General features: G+C 45.6%; 1 protein-coding gene across 1 annotated transcript; it reads left to right on the forward strand.

Moving 5' to 3' along the window:
* Positions 1-2,388: 2,388 nt before the first annotated feature.
* On the forward strand, positions 2,389-19,719 carry RAD54L (RAD54 like). The gene is made up of 18 exons (XM_005521121.3): positions 2,389-2,517; positions 2,643-2,726; positions 3,746-3,865; positions 4,597-4,657; positions 6,219-6,354; positions 7,102-7,171; positions 9,181-9,469; positions 9,914-10,038; positions 11,269-11,419; positions 12,560-12,686; positions 14,725-14,799; positions 15,210-15,340; positions 15,440-15,550; positions 15,694-15,817; positions 16,138-16,216; positions 16,322-16,501; positions 17,898-18,061; positions 19,204-19,719. Exons 1-18 carry the CDS (start codon positions 2,389-2,391, stop codon positions 19,403-19,405), a joined length of 2,358 nt encoding a protein of 785 aa, XP_005521178.2. The 3' UTR covers positions 19,406-19,719.
* The last annotated feature ends 446 nt before the right edge of the window (positions 19,720-20,165 follow it).

A 20,165-nucleotide genomic window follows, 5' to 3' on the forward strand; every position in this document is an offset into this window, starting at 1 on the left:
AGAACTTAACCTCTGCCTGAAGGTGGTGGTTTGGAGAGGAAAGTGGAAAAGAGAATGCTGAGCAGTGTCTGTTCTGGAACTCACAGCCCTGGAAAGAGCTGACCTGGTCCCTGGCTGCTCCTCTTGCTCTGTGCAAGCCCTTTGATCCTCTCTTCTGGAGAAAGAACGAAATATTTCCTTCTGCTGGAACTCTTGACCAGTTTTTTTTGTGAACAAAGTCTCTGTTGCGTGTCCACCTTGCCCCAGGCCTGCAGTGTGGTTGTCTTATGAGGGGACTGGCTGCACTCAGACATTGGCATCACCCCAAATTTCCCTCTGGGACTTGTCCATGAATGCTTAGAAGAGAAAAGCCATTGCAGGATGGAACCCACAGCAGTTCTGTGTTGGGTGTAAGATGACTAAGATCTTTCCTGCTGCTTTACATGGAGCAGGAATTTTGCCTCCCCTTCCCTTTATTATTGACCCAGCCTGGCCTGGGCCATAAAGTGTGTCTGTTCCCATTGCTGGGAAAAAAAAGCACACAGCAGAACTGCTCTCAGAGCCACAGAGAGGGAGGCTATTATTGTGAATATAATTCATGCCAGGAAAAATAGCCAATTACCTTCCTATAGAACCACTCTCTGCCCAGTGAGCCAGTAATTGCAACATCTAACATTCATCATGGAGCTCTGAAAGTGCTTTGGGAATAAAATACTGGCAAATGGATGGACTTGAAAAAGACAGGGGAAAAAAAAGTAAAGTTAAGGCACTAGATATTAGGGGGTGTAAAATGCCTGCAAGGAATCTATGTACACTTACACCTCAAGTCCTACAGATGCAAGAATTTGGCTTTGCCTTATATTCACCCTACTTTATGTTTTAAAGTTACATAACTGTATCAATGTAGATGTTTAATAAACTGAATAGTGAAATAGTGAGTTGGGGACAATGCCAAAGGTGCTTTCTTCATGTTTAAGAAGGTCAGCTGGGCAATTGTGGCATAAGTGAGTTCTTGCATTTATTTCCCAGGTTAACCAGTGAAACAATCAACAAAGGGGAAATCCATCTTCCTCCTTCTTCTTTTCCTCCTTGGAGGAGGAAGAAAAGACTAAGTTCTTTCAAGAGCTGCAAGGGGTTGAATATGTTTGCTCTGCTGGACTGCACTAAAGGCCATGTTTCACTCTCTGCCTGTCCCCAAGGTGATCCATGGACAATGTCTGGAGATTTGTCAGGTTTCCCAAGATCGATTAATGCTGTCAGCTACTGAAGCCTCCAGGAACCCTCAGGCTCTGGGGAATGTGCTCCAAGGCCTGTGAGCGGCACCTCTTCCCCACAAGCTGGGTAGGAATCTCATTCTGAGGAGGATGCCTTTCCTATCTGACAATGGAAGAGTTAACTGCATGTGTCAGAGGACTTGGCTCATTTCACTGAGTTGTCTGGGGTTTTCCCTGTGCAGCCAGAAGGATAATTTAGCTGTGTGTCTTCGAAATGCTGCGGTCTTGCGCCCTATAAAACGTCTGTCCTTTAAATTGCTTGGTGAGCACCAGCCCTCATTTATCATGTCAGCTGTGATCCATGAGACAGCAACAGCCTCGCTCTTTCCTGAGGACTAGCCCGCCCTTCTCTTTCTTGAAGGAAAACAAATCTACGCTGAAATTGCTGCTGCCCTGAGTTTCCTTTTTCGCCCTGAACCCTCACAAATACCCTTTAGGGAGCTCCAAAGGGATTTTCTCTTTGTTCCATGGGTGCAGAGAACAATGCTGGCCCATAATCAGAGATTTTGGGTCAGCCATAATGTCATACACAGTATAGGTAATGTCAAACCTGTCAGAACGGGTAAGCTCACAAAATAACCTAAGATTGTGCCAAATCGAGACAAAATTGTAAAGGGACAGCTTCCCTCTCTGCACTTCTCTTTTCTGGGTGCCAAGGGTCACCTGCCTGCCCATCACAACAGCCAGGGCTCTAATTCCTGCTCTTGTAATTCCTACTGCAGCCAAGCATCTGCTCTCATCTTCACACCTTTGTGTGGAGATGGCTCCCTTCACCTCACTGCTGGCACCCGAGCTGCTGAAGAGCCAAAAGAAATGGCCCCATTGCTTATTCCCCTGTACTGATTTCCCTAATACAGTCTTACACCCTGACTCTTTCGTGGCGCAGCTTCTGTAGGCCAGCACTGCTCCTGCTTGAGGGGAACAGACCCGGCAGGACCTTTCCTTGGACAGAAAAAAAATCCAGCTTTTATTTCTTCCTTTTCCTCTCCCAGTTCCCCTTTGAACATCTCTACTTGACACAGAAATTCACGGTAACTCTCAAGTCCTCTAATCGCTATATATATATACATATAAAAAAAGCAGTGGATTGTATTTCTTCGTCATACCCTCCCTCCGCGGAGCCCCGAGCGGGTCGATGCGGCTCTGTGCTGCTCGGCGCTCGCTTGGGCACGCCTGTGAGCGCGGGGCGGAGCCAGCCCGGCGGTTTTCCCGCCAGCGGCGCGCGCGGGCCGTTACCGCGTCCGCGCGCTCCCGTGAGGCGATGGTGGGTGCGGGGAGAGGGGGGACGGGTGGATCGGGCCAGGCCAGGGGTCTGGGTCTGGATCTGTATCTGTGCCAGTGCCAGGAACCTCCCGGTCCCTCACCGTGTGTGTTGTGCCTCTATTCCAGAGGAGGAGCCTGGCCCCCAGCCAGCTGGCCAAGAGGAAGGCGGGCGATGAAGATGAGGAAGAGGAGGACTGGCAGCCCCCGGCGGTGAGCGAGGGGCCCCGGGACGTGTGAGCCCGCAGCCGCGGGCAGGGGGATGCGGGGCGGTGCTGCATCCAAGTCACTCACCGGTGCCCGAGCCTGCTCATCCTCTGGGCATCGCGCCCCCGGTTTACGCTGCCGTAAAACTTTGTGTATCGGCTTGTGGTTGGTGGAAGAACTTCATTGTGTACAGACGGTGCTTCGTGGTTATGGAAAAACTTACCCCTGTGAGAGCTTCAAGTGCTGTGTGAAAGGAAGGCTAACTGAGCAACTAGGAATAGGCTGTTTAAGACAGAATGTAACATATTTTTGTAACAGGACATGGGAGGATCAGTTTCACCGATTATCTGTAAGAGGCAGTAAGGACCTCGTTTAGCCATTCATAATGACACGAATCCCAGCCCTAATCCTAATTTACAGTTATGTTCTATATCATACAGATTAAAGAAGCTCACATAATGTTTTCTTGGTCAAATTAATTTTTCTGTGTCAGCAGGTGTTTGAAACCGTGCCTCATGCTGAAGAGGACTGTGTTAAATCAGGAAACAGTTCAATAACTTATTTATTTTCAAGCTTTTCTAAGTGTTTGAAATGTAGGGTTCAGTGTGAGGCCTTGCACCTGCATAACACCAGGTGCCATGGAGCCTCTGGGGACTTTGATGTAGTTTGTTCCATGCTACTGACCCTTCCTTTTCTTAATTCTGCTTTTTTTTTTTTTTTTTTGAGTGGTGGAACAGTGCAAATCTTAGTGTGGACAAACTTGCTCTTTTAGAAGTTAGAAAGTGGTAGTTATTTTTTTAACTAGGAGAATGTTTTGAGCTTTGTGTAAATTAAACTTTAGGGTGCATGACCTTGCTGTACGAGTACTGTGGCAGCAGGGGTGAGTGCTGGCTGTGTGTGCTCAGAGCTGCTTGGCTGCCTGGGCAATGGTCTGTGTGCTTTGGTGCTTACTGAGTGTGACTGCAGAGCATCTTCTGCTCTCCCCAGCTGCCCCTGAAGTGTTTGGCTCCGGTTCTGTTTTCCAGAGTCGGAAGAGGCAGAAGGCAGCCGGTGAGACGGAGAGTGGAGAATGCTACAGGTCGCCTTTCCGCAAACCCTTGGCTCAGCTGACCAACAGACCCCACTGCCTGGACAGCAGTCAGCACGTGAGTGGGGTTGCTGCTGGTACACAGCTCACTCAGCAAGAAGTCCAAATGCCTCCAGGCCCCATTTTAAACTGAGGTGTTATGGAAGTGCCATGCAGACACAAAGTTGTTTGGAGAGTCTTTTTGTCAGCTCCAACCCTTTAATGTTGAAGGAGCTGTGGTGGGAGAACTTGCTGTAGTGGAAATCCTGAATGAGGGAGTTCTGTGAGGCCCAGGTGAAGGGATGCGAGTTGCTTTCCACCCATGTGGGTCAAATGCTGTCTGCCTGCCCAGTTCTCTCTGGGCTTCCACTGCTGGAGACCAGATGCTGGACTAGCTGAGTGCTTGCTGATCCAGCATGGATGTTCCTGCAGTGGTAACACAGCTCCTTTACAGGAAATGAGTTGCCTGACTGAATTACCAAGACAGGGGGAAGCAATAAGTTTTAAAGAAGTGAATAAAGCCAGTGGATTTAGGAAGATGGGAGCTATGAAAAATCAATTTCATGTATTAGAAAACCCAAAGGAAAATAGTTTTGAAAAGCAGAAGTGGTGGAGGAAATTGTGCTGAATTGTTACTTTCTTCCTTTTGGATAGTCTTGAAAGTAGTTGGTGTTGAAGCTTGAGTAGATTAAATTGAGGGACTCTGAGTACTTGGCAAAACTTGTGTTCTCAAGAAATGTCCTGGACTTGCTTTCTTGAGCAATCTCTGATTTCAGACTTCTGAAATGTGTTTTCTTTCTGAATTCCTAGGAGGCTTTTATCCGCAGTATTTTGTCCAAACCCTTCAAAGTCCCCATTCCAAATTATAAAGGTAAGATGAGGAGGTTTAAGGATTGTCTGTGTTGGCTGACTTGGGTAAAACAGACAGTACTTAGGCCTGTCAAATATATCTGTGGGGATTATTGTTATTTTTTGCACTGATGCATATGTTCCAGAAATCCTGACTTAATTTTGAAAGAGAAATACTGGCATATTAGCAAAGTCTTCATATTTCTTACTAGTGTTTAGTTTGGATAATCCTACATTTCAGAATTGGATTTTATAGTCTTACTGCTATGTATTTGATGTAGTGCCAGGAGATTTTACACCGTATCACAAATACAAAAGCAAAATGAATTCCAAGCCACGAAGGTTTATCATTTAAATAATGATGCTAACAGACAGAAGGCTGAGGTGAAAAAGATTGTATGTGCCAGTTTTGTTTCTACTTGGCTTGGTGTGTTGAGCCTCAAGGTGATCTTCATAATGAGGTTGTTTTGAAGTTCAAAGCCTCAGCTGGTTTAAATCAGTGAAACATAAGATCTCAGAAACAAATGGGCCTGTTCATGTCCCCTGCTTCCCCTTCACCCTCCAGCTGAAAAACTCGAATGCAGATCAACCAGTTTCACTCAAAATATTAAAATGTCTGTAAGCAGCCAGTGAATATGGAATGACAAGCCCCAAAAGAGTTTAGCAAAGCTTGCTTCTGGAGAAGCCGATTTGTCAGGAGGCTCAAACAGACCTGTAACTGGGAAAGCTGCTTTCTGTGGCTGTTACCTTGCTCTCTTAATTGGGAAAAGTGACTGTTCCTTGTGCTCTTTCTTTCTTGTGCGTGCATTGCTGCCTCAGCTTGTGATATGCTCCTGTTTTGCAGGGAGCTTTAGTAAACAGTGGACAAATAGACTGATTGAATCTTTTTCAAGCAGAATCAATCCTGGGAGCACAGGTGCCTGAGTTTTGATGGGAAAGTTTTTTGTATGTTCTTGTGTTTATCTCCATTTCAAAACTGTGACATCAAAATACAGTACTAGGAAAAGGGACTCATGCTTGGTTTCTGCTTTTCACAGAAATTGGCTCTAAGGCCAAACATCTACTATTGCTCAGGAGAGAGAAAATAATAGCCCAGAGCAGGTAGTGACAATATGATGCTGGCTATGATGCTGTAGAACTTTGTCGGTGCTAAAGATGAATTCCTGACCTTACATCTAAGATACAACTCTGGCTAAGTCTGGGTTAGGTGACTGCAGAAGAGGATTTAACCCAGCATATTCTGTATGTAGGAGTGTGTTTGTTGAGATTTGTTGAGATTCTGGAATCCTCCTCGGCTTTCAAAAAACTAGAACAGCTGCCTTGGGTGAGCAGTTCCATTGTTCCATCTTTGCCTCTGTTCCTTCATTTCGTTTTTTTCGTGCTGCAGAGCTTCCCACTGTGTGCTGCCAGAGCTCTGCCAAACAACAGCCCTGCTTAGGGTTGCTGTCTGCACCAGCTGTGCGTGCACCTCCACTCCAGAACCCAATTAATTCACTGTTCCTAAGTGTAATCACTCTGCTGCGAGGTTCTGCTTGCTTCCAGGAAGATGTTGTTGTTTGAGCTGTGCCTTTGTTTGCTTTCAGGGCCCCTGGGCTTGCGCTCGCTGGGTGTCAAACGGGCAGGACTGAGGGGTCCTCTCCATGACCCATTTGAGGAAGGAGCTCTGGTTCTGTACGAGCCCCCAGTGTTGAGTGCCCATGACCAGCTGAAAATGGACAAGTGAGTCACCACCTGGCATGAATGCTGCAGCTCTGATCTCTCTGGGTGTAGGTTTATGTGCTTGTCTCCCAAGTGTGTTCAGCTGGGGTCTGAACATCACGGGGAGTTTGATTCCAAGTATTCTGCCTGGATTGGTTCAGGTATGGTTACAATCAAAGAAGGAATGTACCCATGCTGGATTGTCTGTGTTCTTTCACTGGCTGTTCCATCTCTCATGCATCAAAAATTTAAACCTGTTGCAGGGAATGAGCATACACACTTGAAAAAGTTGCTTAGAAAATCTCATGGCTTAGTCATTAGTCAGGAAGCACCAGCAGCTAAGGACAAGCAAAGGGAGACAATTGTCAAATATTAGGCTGCCTACTGGTTTTTATTCTGAAGCAGTTTCTTTCATGCTGTTGTCATAACTTAAAATGTCTGTCACAACTGGATTTTCATGGGCAAAGGAAGGGGTTTCTCTTTCTAGAAATTTAGTTATGATATTGTTATAGAAACAAGAAAAACAATACTGACATTTTAACTGTGTCTCTGAACCACATTCTGCCCTTATTTCAACCACATACATGGTTTCACTGATGTTTCAGATTGTGGGTAGGTCTCTAACTTCATTCTCAAGGCTGAATAAATCCATTTTTCACTTTCTTGTTTGAAGGTGCTTCCCCTGTGCCACAGGGGAGATTTAACAAAACCTAAACATGCGTTGAATTCCTTAATCATACTCTCTTCCTCCTTGACTGCCTCCTGCAGGGACAAGGCACCTGTCCATGTTGTGGTGGATCCTGTCCTCAGCCGTGTTTTACGACCCCATCAGAGAGAAGTAAGTTTTCCATTGGGACCTGAGGGTGTGGCTGGAGGATTTGCTCCATTTCAAAAAGCTGCATTTCCTCTGCAGGTCTGCATAAATGTCACAGACTGACAGTCTAACAGACTCAAGTCTGTTGCAAATATCAAGTCAAACATTTGTTTTAAGCTTCTTCTGAGAGGCCCAAATGCTGATGATATTCCCTGTCTGTTTTCAAGCAAAGAGGGCTGAAAGTCCTGCTTTTACTTACCTTGAAGTCTGGAGATGTAGCTGTGCTGGGTGGAATAAAGTGTGGAGGATGATGGAATGTAGTTACAATAAGCTATATTGCAGCTCAGTTTTGAGTCAGGCAGGGCAGACTTGCCACCACTGTTTAACTGCTCAGCAGAATTGATTGGATCTGCAGTCCCTGAGCCAGCAAACACAGAGGCTCCAATTTCTGGTACTATGGCTCCTAACAAAGTGTAGGGTAGGTTCCTACTTCAGTGTGCTTTGTTTGGAGGCTGCCCTTGGTAGCTGTGAGCTGTGCCTGACCTATGCAGACTAGAAATTTGACAGTGGAGACTGCCAAAAAACATTTTATGTTGCAAATAGGTGCAGCATTGTAGTGTGGCAGCAGTGGATACAACTCTCCAAATATCTCATGTAGGCTTCTGCACGGTTCAAAGTTCATCCCACATGCAGTATATTACCATTTAAGCCTGGAGGGAGCACAGATGGGAACTGTGATTGCTGATCTTGCAGGCTAAGCTGGTCAAGCTATATGTGTCCCTGCATGGGAGATCTTCAGATGGCTCTGAGAGCGTTGTAGGCTTAGTTTTGTCTCAGATCTGGTAATGAACCTGTGACCCAGTGTAATGCTCATCTCTGGCTGCATAGCTGGAGGCACTCTGGTTTTGGGTAAGCTGCTGCCTGCTGGTGCTTTTGTCAAGTAATCGAAGTTCTGTTGGTGTCCTAGGCGCACTGTTTTTTGGCAGGTAAATGTCAATGGTAAAGCAATTTCTTCCGTGGGCTGTAAGTCTCTGCCTGCTATGCTGCTTTATTCAGCTGATGCTCCTACATAGTTGTACAGCTCTGCTCCAGCTTTGTTGTGACTTTTGTTCAGGTGCTGTTTCTGCAGCAAAATGCAGTCTTATAGTCAGTAATGTACTTCATAATTGCACTGGCTTAAATAAATTCCATTAGCCTGTTACTAAAAGCCTAAGAAAGAAAAGGACTTGAAAGTGCAGGTCGAAGTGCTCTATCTTCAAGTCCTAAGTAGTGGAGTAGAGAGAATGAATCCTTGCAGGTGTGTTTAGCTTGTACATTGCCAGCACAATGCCCTGGTTTTCTTCGACTCTCTTTTCATCACATGGTACCAGGAACATTTTGAAGTTTGTCTCTTCCCCCCCTGCTTTTATCTGTCTCAGTGATGTGTCAGAGCCTAATGCAGGGCTGAGCTCTTCTCCCACCATGTGACGTGGGTTATAACCTCAGTCCTGTGTCTTCTCTAAAGCTAAATCTGCTTTGGACCTTGAGCCCCCAGGTGAGTCACCGCTTCTAGGCAGAAATGATGAGGGCTGATGATGGTGTTCTGGGAATTATTCGGGCAGCAGAAACAACTCTACTCACTTTGATTCTTTAAAATTACCTGATTGGGTGGTGTTAAGATGATAAGCCTCTTTGAAATAATGATGCATGTTAGTTCATGGCCAGGCCCTGTCTAATGCAGCCAAGGATAGAAATTTCTGGGAATTCATGTTAGGACGCTGGTTAGAATTGTACAAGTAAAATGTAGCAAGACTTTGTGCATGTGGTGAGGTACGTGTTGGCACAAGTAGTGCTGTTTCACTCCAGATGTGGCAGCATTTTAGCTGTGTCTCTGGTGATTTCCCTCTGTCTCATTAGAGCACTGCGTGTCTCCAGGGATGTGTGTACTACACAGATCTGCTGTTTGTTGTGCTGTCCATCCTGTGCATTGTGGTAATAACGTTGTCACTGTGCTGATGTCCCCATTTTGCTCTGAGAGAACGGTTTTTTGGCAGGGGGTGAAATTCCTCTGGGACTGTGTGACGAGCCGGCGGATCCCTGGGAGCCATGGCTGTATCATGGCAGACGAAATGGGGCTGGGAAAAACTCTCCAGTGCATCACGCTCATGTGGACGCTTCTCCGGCAAAGCCCGGACTGCAAGCCTGAAATCGAGAAAGCCGTGGTGGTGTCTCCCTCCAGCCTGGTGAGAAACTGGTACAACGAAGTAGAGAAATGGCTGGGGGGAAGGATCCAGCCGCTGGCCATTGATGGAGGCTCCAAAGAAGAGATTGACCGTAAACTAGGTACAGAAATATTTACAGTCTGGGTGTTCAGCTGGTTGGGGTTAAAATCTTGCATTGGAAGAAGGCTGCAGCAGCTCATGTGAACATCTCTGAGCAGTCACTGGATCTCTGCAGACTAATTGCTGTCTCTCCACTAATGTGTTTTGATCTGACCCTTGCATGTTTGGTAGTAGTTGATCTTTTGCCATAATCCAAATCTAGTCAAGTGTTAGGGTAGTCCCAATGCTCTTATTTTGCTCCAGCCAGAAGGCAGGAAAGGAGGCAGAAGGGACATGGAAATGGGAATAGTTGTGGGGAAAGGAGAATGGGTATATATGGTTGGAAAGGTTTTCCTAAATTTTTAAGGCAAATGTTTTGACCATTTGACCTATTTTCTATTACTTTTCCTCATCTTTTTTTTCTTTCTTCCCTTTATTTTCCCCCTTTTCCCCTTCCCATCTGCAGTTGGCTTTATGAACCAGCGTGGCCTGCGAGTGCCTTCACCCATCCTGATTATCTCCTATGAGACCTTCCGACTGCACGCTGAGGTGCTGCAGAGGGGCAGTGTTGGGCTGGTCATATGCGATGAGGTATGGGGGCACCCATAAGGGGAATCCATTCCTGGTGTTTTCTCAACATCTGGGTGAAACTGGATCTGCTTTCTTAAAAGGAGAGTGGACAATGGGATGCAAGACTTAGCTGTGGACAGCACCCATTCTGGTGTTTCAGATGCTCTAAGATCAGCCATACTGTGTGAGCCTGAACAGGAGAGATGTCTTTACGAGCCAAGATATGAAGAAAGTCCAAATGGTGGTAACTGCATCCACTTGTAGGTCCCTGATGGGTCACTACCACGGCCCTCTCCATGTGAAATATGTACCAGAAAGGAGATCCATGCCTGTCTCTGTTGGTAGTGCCCTGGCTTACTGGTTTTCATGCATTGGTGTATGTCAGGCTCTGCTTTCACATGGCTGAAATTGAGTTGTTTTTTCATTTGTCATTTCCTATTTGTGGTTATAGGTAGGGAGATCCAGAGATGCTTTGAAGGACAAAATAAAACAAGCACCCTCTGCTTTGTTGAAATGATCAGGCTGGGGCTTGGGCTTGGCAGGGGTTGAGGTGTCCTCTGCTGCTGTGTAGGAATTTATTAAATAGCGGTGCCACCCAGTGGTTTGGCTTTGTATTTGCCAGAACAGTGCCGAGAGTGACTTAAAAACAGTGAGTGTCCTCAGGAGTGTAGTTCCCATAAACCTTTTATCTACAGTTGTGCACACCTCTCAGTGCTCCTGAAATGGGGCCAGCACCTATGGGAGTCTGGGACCCCATGTCCTTGGCCTTCTATACATTTCCCAGAAGTACTCACCTCTGCTGCAGTCTGGCACTCATGAGAAGTGTCTTATCACTTGGTCTTCATCACTTATCACTCAGATGCTAATAAAGTTGCTTTTCCCAGGCATGAGAAAAGGGGCCTGTACTCGGATGAGCCCTGTAAGAGGTGAAGAACCTCTTTATCAGTGTACAAAGGTCTGGCAATTCTCTGTATAGGTGGTCTGATTGGCTTGTGGTCTTGACTTTGAGTGAAGCAATTTTACTGGTCCAGAGTTCAGTGCTTGTGTTGATAGCTGAAAACATTCCCATCTTAGAACAGAAAACAGTTCTTAAGAGTTATATTGTGTGATGATTGTTATTTTCATGGCAGACTTTCTTGCCTGGGTGGAGCTGAAAAGTGATGCCTTTTTTCAGTGCTGATGTGGCTCTCCAAGCTGCTTCCTAACAGGGACACTGGATTTATCAGCCTTATTTCTTTTCTCTTTTTACAGGGCCATAGACTGAAGAACTCTGAAAATCAAACTTACCAGGCTCTCAACAGCTTAAACACACCTCGACGAGTCCTTATCTCAGGCACCCCTATTCAGAATGACCTGCTGGAGTATTTCAGCCTGGTGCACTTTGTCAATTCAGGCATCCTGGGTAAGAGATGAATGTGTGGGAGAGGGGAGGGAGGGGAAGGTGCTGGACAGGCTTGGCTTCACTCAAGGGCAACAAAAGCAACAACTGAGATGTTGGTGAAAAATCATGTCAGAGGCTTATAACTTCATGACCTCTTAAGATCTTTTCCACCTCAGACCATTCTGTAATTCTATGAAGCTTAGTCTCTTTAAGTTTGTATAGGTCAGGGTGCCCTGTTCTAGAGGCTATGTATCATCTGAGCTCTGTTTCAACAAGATTCTAATGCAAAGTACACCAGTCTAACAGGTATTTTGGAAGGGGAATCAATTAAGGAAAAATGAATACGTGAAACTGAATGCTACTGTAAATGATTTCTTTTTTCATCACCCATGATTGTTTCAGGTCATTGGGCATCCAGTCCAAGAGGCTTCTCATTAACTATAGTACATGCATAACTCTAGTTAAACACAATACATCAGATTCTTAGTCTTGCAAGCAAAATTTGGGCTGTGTCTTTTTCTGTTCAGCTGTTTTGCCCCCAGGAGTTCTCAAAGGATGGAATGGGGTGATAGATGTTCTACATCTGCTTGTTCCATGTGCTTCAATTTTGGTAGTTATTACAGGGATCTGATAGGATTTCACCTGCCCCCCTTGACCTGTACTTTGGGCAAGATTACTCTCCCTGTACTTACAGTTCATTCTTTCTGAGATGAGGTTAATGGTGTAACTACTGCAGCAAAGCTGCATGCACTCAGTAGGCATTTTTCCTACTTTCAGCCTGTGGCCAGTAATAAGCAGATGATTACAGATAATTTTGGAATAGGCACAGATAATGCCTGTGCTGTTGTTTGCAAGGACAAAATCTGGGAATAAAAGTATAACTGGAATGTGAGCAAAAGCAGTATGTGTGTGACTGTTTAAGTAAAATTCTATGATCTTTGGCTTTGCAATGTTGTTAGAGTACAAAATTATTATCTGTTGTACTGATTAGTCTGCCTTGTGTGAGTCTTCCTTGGCTAGAAAAAAAAGATCTTATGGATGGGATGAGGGTTTGTTTTATCTGCTGGGCTTGGTGTTTGGGGTGTGGTAACTGGGGCTGTTGGATTCTGATCAAAGGTTCTTTGGTAGCAGTTGTCACCTTTTCACTTCTGTTTTATATAGGAACTGCACAGGAATTTAAAAGACATTTTGAAATGCCCATCTTGAAAGGAAGAGATGCAGATGCAAGTGAAGCTGAGCGACACAAGGGGGAAGAGAGGCTTAAAGAGCTGATCAGTATTGTGAACAGGTGAACTTCATCCCTCTTCTCTTTGCAGAGCTTTTGCATAAGCCCTTTGCATAAGCCCTGCTATCTTTCCAAATTACAGTTGTAGCTGTAATGAATTCTCTTGCCTGTTACGTCTATTCAGCAAGTGATTGTGCAAATATTTATTGCCTAAGAAATCCACATAGCATGGAGCTTTAGTCTGATAAATGGAACTGACATGGCACAGTCAGCTGCAGTCACCAAGGTACTCTCAGGTACTGAATTATTATTTGACTCCTATGTTTCTGTTTTCTCCTGAGATATATAATCCTGAATAATCAGGCAGCATCCTTTTATTTATGTTGTCTACAAATGTGGTCTGGATCAGACTTGAGATCCATCCAGCCCAGATGTTGAGGAGCAGGAGTGTGAGGAATGTCACTCAATTCTGCTGTTGATTGCTCAGGTCACAGAAAACTCCAGCTCACACTTCCACAGTTTTGTTAGCTCTGTAGGGCTGATAGGACAGTCTGCAAGTCTCAGAGATGGGACTTCTGGTCCCCAAGAGGCACCTCTGTGATGTGAAGTGCTGTCTCATTAACCTTTGGTTGATTTGTGGTACTTGTTTAAATCTGGCTTTTCTCAATAAATATAGCAAATTTATCCACATCTGCTGGCAATTACTTAGCTCTCTTTAAGAACTTTCTAGAAAAGACTCTTGAATTCTCAGTATTGCTGGTGTCTTCAGGGTTTTTTTCTGATTGATTTTTGTTTGTTTGTGGGTTTTGTTTGGTGGTTTTTGATTGCTTGGTTTGTTTCAGTTTTTTAATCTGATCTTTTGCAGCCATCACAAATACAATCCTGCAGTTCACAGTCATGGTAAATTAAATTTCACACTAAGTAGAGTCACTCCATAGAGACAGTCCTGACCTTGACTCAGATCAGCTTGCAGAAAGCTAAGAAAAAGGAAAGGTTTGGAGGAGAAAAGCTTATTCCTTTTTTAGGTGCATTTATTTCTTTTTATAGTTGATGAAAAATGGATGTAAAAGTGTGTTCAGGAATGCCTGTGCCTGGCTCTGTTGAGGCCTGTGTCCTTTCCTTTATTGTGCAACAGTCACGATACACAAATAGGGAAGACAAACCACAAAAGTAGTAACAGATGAATCTGTTGAGTTTGGTAGGAATTGCAAATGGGACAGTGATGTAAAGACATAGGGAATCATAGAGGTAAGGCTGGAAGGGCCCTGGAGAAGGCATCTAATCAGTCTTGCTGTCCTAAGGTAGAAGGTGTTAGACCTAAACCATCTCTTAACCCCCACCCTGCGCTGGAGACCTTGCAATTTTCCTAGGACACCTTTTCCAGGGCACTGCTGTCTTTGCAGTTAGAAAATGCTCTCAATGTGTAACACAAATCTTCCTTACTGCAGTTTAAGCCTATTACTTTTCATCCTGCTGCTTATGGGTTTGGAGACCAGATTATTCCTTTATTTACCAGCCTTTGACTGATTTTGGGGTTGTCATATATCCCTGCTGTCTTTCTTCTATAGGTTTTGTAACATGTTCTTGATACTTCCTGGCAGAACTGGGTTTCTGCGCCTCTTACTCTGGTTGCTCAGCTCAGCACTTTTTCTAGTCCATTCCACCTTTTCTGAAGAGTGGCATTTCCAGAGGCCAAAGGATGTGTCCTCTGCTGAAACCTTGGGCCAGGCCATGAGCCCATCTGGAGTGAGGATGGCTACTGAGTTATTAAATGGGGAGTTGCCTGTCAAATTGCAAGTGCTGTTGGTAGTCTGAGGAAGAGCAGACTCTTGTGTAGGTGGAATCATGTCTGATCCTTCCAAATCTCGTGAAGCACATTGGAAGCCTTGCAAAGACAGTGGGTTATATGGGGCTCTGTAATATGGCTTCATGTGGACTGTGTGTGTCTGCCATGTGTTGGACTGTCACAGACCTTTGGAGAGAAAACATCAAAGGGACTGTATGTTGAACAATGAGGAATAACAGTGATAAACCAGAGTTTTATCAGTAGAAGTGATCCAAGAGTCATCCAAACATCTGATCTTAATTTCTCTCCCTGCAGGTGTTTAATTCGGAGAACTTCAGACATCCTGTCCAAATACCTGCCAGTGAAGATTGAACAGGTGGTCTGCTGCAGGTACCAAAAAGCATCTGCTGTGTCTGGGAAATAGTGGGAGCAACAGGAAGGACTGAAAAATTGAAATAGGCCCTTCAATTCTTGTGGTGACCGCTTCCCTCTAGGAATGATATAGTAGCCATTGGCAATATGTTGCTTTTCCTCCTGAAGTCACAACCCACAACTGGTGGTTCTGCCAGCCAGCTGGTGAGCTCTGGGCAGCCATGTAGAGCAGAGCCCTGTGCAGTCTCTCTGCAAGCTTCTCTTCCAGCTCTGGAAGATGGCAATACTCTAGCAATACTTTTGGGGGCAGTTCTAGGCTGTCTGTGCTGTAGCTAGAAAAACTGAGCTGAAGGGAATGCCCTGTGTAGATGGAGCAGGGCTTTTGTTTGACTGCAGGCTGGGACTGCAGAGCTGTTGTTGTGTTTCAGACTGACACCTCTGCAGACTGAGCTGTACAAGAACTTCCTGAAGCAAGCCAAGCCAGTGGAGGAGCTGAAGGAGGGCAAAATCAGTGTGTCATCTCTCTCTTCCATCACATCTTTGAAGAAGCTCTGTAATCGTGAGTTGTTCATATGGGCTTGGGTTTTGCACTGTTGGTAGAGCTTTTTGGGGTCTCCCTTGTGCACTCCACAGTCTCTGAGCTCTCTTTATTCTCCAGATCCTGCTCTTATCTATGATAAGTGTGTGGAAGAGGAAGAAGGATTTATGGGAGCTCTGGGCTTGTTCCCTTCTGGCTACAGCACCAAATCTGTGGAGCCCCAGCTTTCAGGTATGGTGGAACTCACCAGTATAGATGTGCTGCCTAACACAGGCAACCATGAGACTGTATTTAGCATCTTTTCAAGTGACCCCTCCAGGGTCTGGAATTTGGGAATTCTGCTCTAGCTTTTTCTTTCTTTCCTTTTTATCCAGGAAAGATGCTGGTTTTGGATTACATCCTTGCTGTTACCAAAAGCACCAGTAATGACAAGGTGGTTTTAGTGTCTAACTACACTCAGACACTGGATCTGTTCGAAAAGCTCTGCAGGAACAGAAGGTTTGTCTTTGGGTTTTGCTGGTGTAATCCTGCTAGACTGTACTTGTTGCTTGTGCTGTAAAAGAACTGGCTCTTTCTACATCTTCTATCAGCAGGAACTTGTGATCTGTCTTTTAGCTCAGGTGTTCATGAATTGGAACTAATGTAACTTGTACTTTGTCTGCTGGGGTCACTCAGCAGAAAATCTCTGGCCCTCTGCTATCATTTCTAAAGCCCATTCTGTTGTTACAAGGCTGATGGTGACAGATTTTTCTCTTTTAAGTGGGATGCTCTAAAGATGGCAGCAGTCTGATTGTAGTAAGTGCTGCTGTATGTTCCAGGTATTTGTATGTCCGGCTGGACGGCACCATGTCCATTAAAAAGAGAGCAAAGATCGTGGAGCGATTCAACAGCCCCTCAGTGAGTAGAACCTACCAGACATGAGCAGCTCTCCTGCCAGCTCTGAGTGCTGTGAGTAAAAGCATGGCTGCCTCTGCAGTCTAATCCAAGCCTGCCTTTTTCCAGAGCCCTGAGTTCATCTTCATGTTAAGCAGCAAAGCCGGTGGCTGTGGTTTGAACCTGATCGGAGCCAACAGACTGGTGATGTTCGACCCTGACTGGAACCCAGCCAACGATGAGCAGGCCATGGCTCGTGTGTGGCGGGACGGCCAGAAGAAGCTGTGCTACATCTACCGACTGCTCTCGGTGAGGCACACTCCTCTCCCTCCTCAGCATGGATCTCTGGGTGCCAGCCCAGACTGCAGCTGCTGTGATTGAGGCCAGAAGGGAAAGAACTCTTCTGTGTTGGTGACCAGAATTGATTGGAACTTAGCTGCTTCCTACCCTTAGATGTGTTGCCGTGGAAAACCATGAAGGTTCTAGCTGGAGGGTCATTACTGCAGCCCTTGGTTTCTAGCAGTGGCTGGCTTCTGAGAAACAGAAACAACTGTGGCTTTGCAGATAAGATGTTCCTTTGAAGTCATTTAGGCATCTGACTTCTTTAATTTCATGGGGTGTCTGATAAAGAAGTTGCTGTTTTTCAGTCAGGCTGCATTCTGTTTTAGTTGGGTGTACGTGTACTTTAGAAACAGCAAGTACGTCCCTGGAATTACCAGCAGCATTTGTGGTGGAGCTGCCAGTGAGCAGATGGGGTAGCTGCTCTGTAGAGGAAAACCATGAAGGAGACTGCTCTTTTCAGGCTGCTCTAACACTTTGTCCAGCAGTACCAGTAGTGATTACTGCTGAGAAGTGTCTCCTCTGCTCTTGTTTGCCTCTCATTAGTTCAGACTGTCGGGTTTTTTGTTTTGGTTATGGGGGAAAGTTGTTAGGTGGGTTTTTTTTTTGTTTGTTTTTTTGTGTGCAAGCTTGGGTTCCTTGGTTAATTATTATACTTTGAGAAAACAGACATTCTTTGCCCATCTTTTCTTAATGGAGTTCTTCTCTGACCTTGCTGCACTTGGAAGCAAAGAGCTCCTTTGCTTTTGGACATAGGAAATCGATTTGCAAATAATGACTAATCACCCCCCTCCTTGGTATTACGTTTGTTTTCAAAACAGACATTTTGCTCTTAAATTTTGCCTTGGAAAGCCCAGCATGCTGTATTTCTACACATCTCTTCTGGAAGCAGACATCTCCCTCCAGGCAGGATGTGATTGATCTGTGTGTGGGTGAACCAGAAAATAGTGCAGATGCTCATGTCACCCAGGGCTAGACCTTGTTGCTGCTTCTTGGGGAGACTGTGATCGGGAATTTTGGACAGGGAACAGCTGTAGCTGCTCAGCTCCTTTCCCTTCCTTCCTGTCAGCACAACTTGGTGCAGTGTGTGAACTTCAGCCATGAATGGCAGTTCCACCTCTTCCTCATCCATATCTCCACTAGGCCCATTCCTGCAGCCACAGGGAAAGACAAGCAGAGTTGGATTAGATCTGCAACAAAACACACATGGTTGGAGTGCAGCTACTAAAACTTGCCTGTCACCTGTACTGGTGAGGCACTGAGTGGTCCTGACAGCTTAGTGCCATTTGATCTGTGACACTTCCCTCATGTAGAGCTCCTTTAACACCAGTGTTCCAACTGTGCTTCATCACTGACTTCCCTGTAGACAGGGACCATAGAGGAGAAGATCTTCCAGCGCCAGACCCACAAGAAAGCCCTGAGCAGCTGCGTGGTGGATGAAGAGCAGGATGTAGAAAGGCATTTCTCACTTGGGGAGCTGAAGGAGCTCTTCACATTGAATGAGACCACCACCAGTGACACCCATGACAAGTGAGTATTCTGAATGACTCTGGGCTAGGATAGCAAAAGTTTGGTCTTGTAAGTCAGGAGTCTCCCAGGTAGCAGGAGGAAGTCCAGAGAGTGAGCCTCAAGTGTTTCCACTTCTGAAGTTGTTAACCACCTCGACATGAGCGCTTCCTTGCTGTCCTCCCTTTTTGTTGTCTAGAAAAGCTGTTTTGGTTGGCCAAGTGGGCAAACTGTCTCGTAGCTGCCTGTTTTGGAGACTGAAATACTGCAGCTAATGAAAAGAGAAAAACTGATCAGAGCTGTTCAAATTGGTGGAACCTAACTTGGTCTTTCCTTACTGCTCTCTTCCTGGTGAACAAATGCTGAGTTGCTTCCTTACTAGGGCTTCTCCATTGGCTAAGAATTCATGAAGTCAGCCCAAGTGCTGTTCTGGCAACTAAAAGAATAAAAAATACTCTTCTCCATTGTCTGCCCTTCTCCCCCAGCCCAGAGACCTGTGATATTATAGTCACCAGAAAGAGGACAGGGAGCGCAGGAAAAATGCTTTGCTGTGAAAATTAAGACTTAATTCAGGCAAGAAGTGAAGAGGATTAGTTTTAAGCTGTGTCAAAGCTTAGCTCAGTGTAGGTATCCATTCTGCATGGTAACAGCCCTTGGTGGCTTGGCTGCTGCTGCTCTTTTGTCTCCTGAAGTGCCAGCTCAGTGAGGCATCTCCAAAACTGGAGCAAACTCAAAGCCTGAGCACAACCTGGTGGCTATGGTGGGAGCCAGGCTGAAGTGTTTTGGAGCATGGTGTGCTCTTTGAATTTAGAAGTCCTGATGCAATACTAATAAGGCGGTAGCAGCAGTCACTTGAGATATGCCTTAAGCAACATCCCACACCTTTCAAGAGAAATTCCTCCTGAACTTCCTCTGGGTCTTGCTGGACTGTTCCCAAATGTTTAAGGAGGAAGGACTGCCACTGGAAACAGAACCCCCCAGGTTTTCAAAATGTGAGTCACTCCTTATGTGTCACACAAACCAGAAGGTTGTTGTGAGTTTAAATGACGTGCAGTAGTAATTCAGAAACTGAATATCCAGCTCCAGGGAAGTTAATCCAGATGTTAGGGGCTGCAGTTTAAACAGCAGAGGAGCCTTGCACTGATGCTGCAGTGACCTTGTTGCAGGATCAAGTGTCGCCGCTGTGTGAACGGGCACCAGGTGCGGGCCCCTCCCGACGGCTCCGACTGCACCTCAGACCTCTCCCAGTGGCACCACTGCGCAGACAAGCGGGGGCTGCAGGACTGTGTGCTGAAGGCTGCATGGGATGCTGCTGTCACCTTCACTTTCTATCATCACTCCCATGAGGAGCAGCGAGGGATTCCCTAACAGGTTACTGTCCCCTGTGGGGGCAAGGGCAGGCTCTGTGGCAGCCTGCCCCACTTTGATTCCTTTCAAGGAAAGGGGGCATTGGGTAGCTGTGGGTGCTGGACTGTTGTTGGCTGTGGGATAGCAGAAAAGCGTGGCTCTGGAGTGGCTGGAAGGCCCTTGGCAGTGTTCAGTCTGCTGCAGCAGCAAGGAATCCATGGCTTTTTCTCTGCTGTTGTATTGTGTGCCTAAAAAACAGCCCCTTGGGAACTTTGAATAATGGACCTTGCATGCTTGATGAGATTTAACACTGGTTCTCTTGCCTTTGGTGTCTATGCCTTTTATTCAGCCGGGTTTATAGCACTTGCTGTGCAGTCAGGCTTTTTTTTTTTGACAGCTCTGGCTTACAGCTGCTGATCAAAACTTGCAGGATCCATTTTTGCTGTGAAATGTGAACTGTGTTGATTACTTGGGAACAAGAGGATTTTGTACAGGGGGAAAAAAAATTTAGCTCATGTTGAGTATCTGGCCTGAAAGATCATGCAAGCAGTAGGTAATCAGGCTCTATTCCAGTAACTCCATTTCTAAAACCACTTGCTTTGTTATGGGCAGGATCCCCTGATCTAGCAGTGTTTTAATGAGATCCCTTTACATGACAGTAATAAAATTCACTTTGGTACATTATGGATATTAATTATAATTTTATTATAAAAATGTTACAAAATAACAAACTATTCAAAACCTTTGTAAAATGACTCCAGACACTGGAAAAGGGCAGTGT

This window comes from Pseudopodoces humilis, chromosome 10 (genome assembly GCF_049639895.1).
Source record: "Pseudopodoces humilis isolate 2021_Gansu_Grassland_sample_001 chromosome 10, ASM4963989v1, whole genome shotgun sequence".
NCBI lineage: Eukaryota > Metazoa > Chordata > Aves > Passeriformes > Paridae > Pseudopodoces > Pseudopodoces humilis.

Bases quoted from the DNA above. Each gene is read 5' to 3' on its own strand.
- RAD54L (XM_005521121.3), top strand. From the start codon at position 2,389: ATGCGGCTCTGTGCTGCTCGGCGCTCGCTTGGGCACGCCTGTGAGCGC. The intron at 9,470-9,913 runs GTACAGAAATAT...TCCCATCTGCAG, and splicing joins AGAGATTGACCGTAAACTAG to TTGGCTTTATGAACCAGCGT. The intron at 15,818-16,137 runs GTTTGTCTTTGG...TGTATGTTCCAG, and splicing joins AAGCTCTGCAGGAACAGAAG to GTATTTGTATGTCCGGCTGG.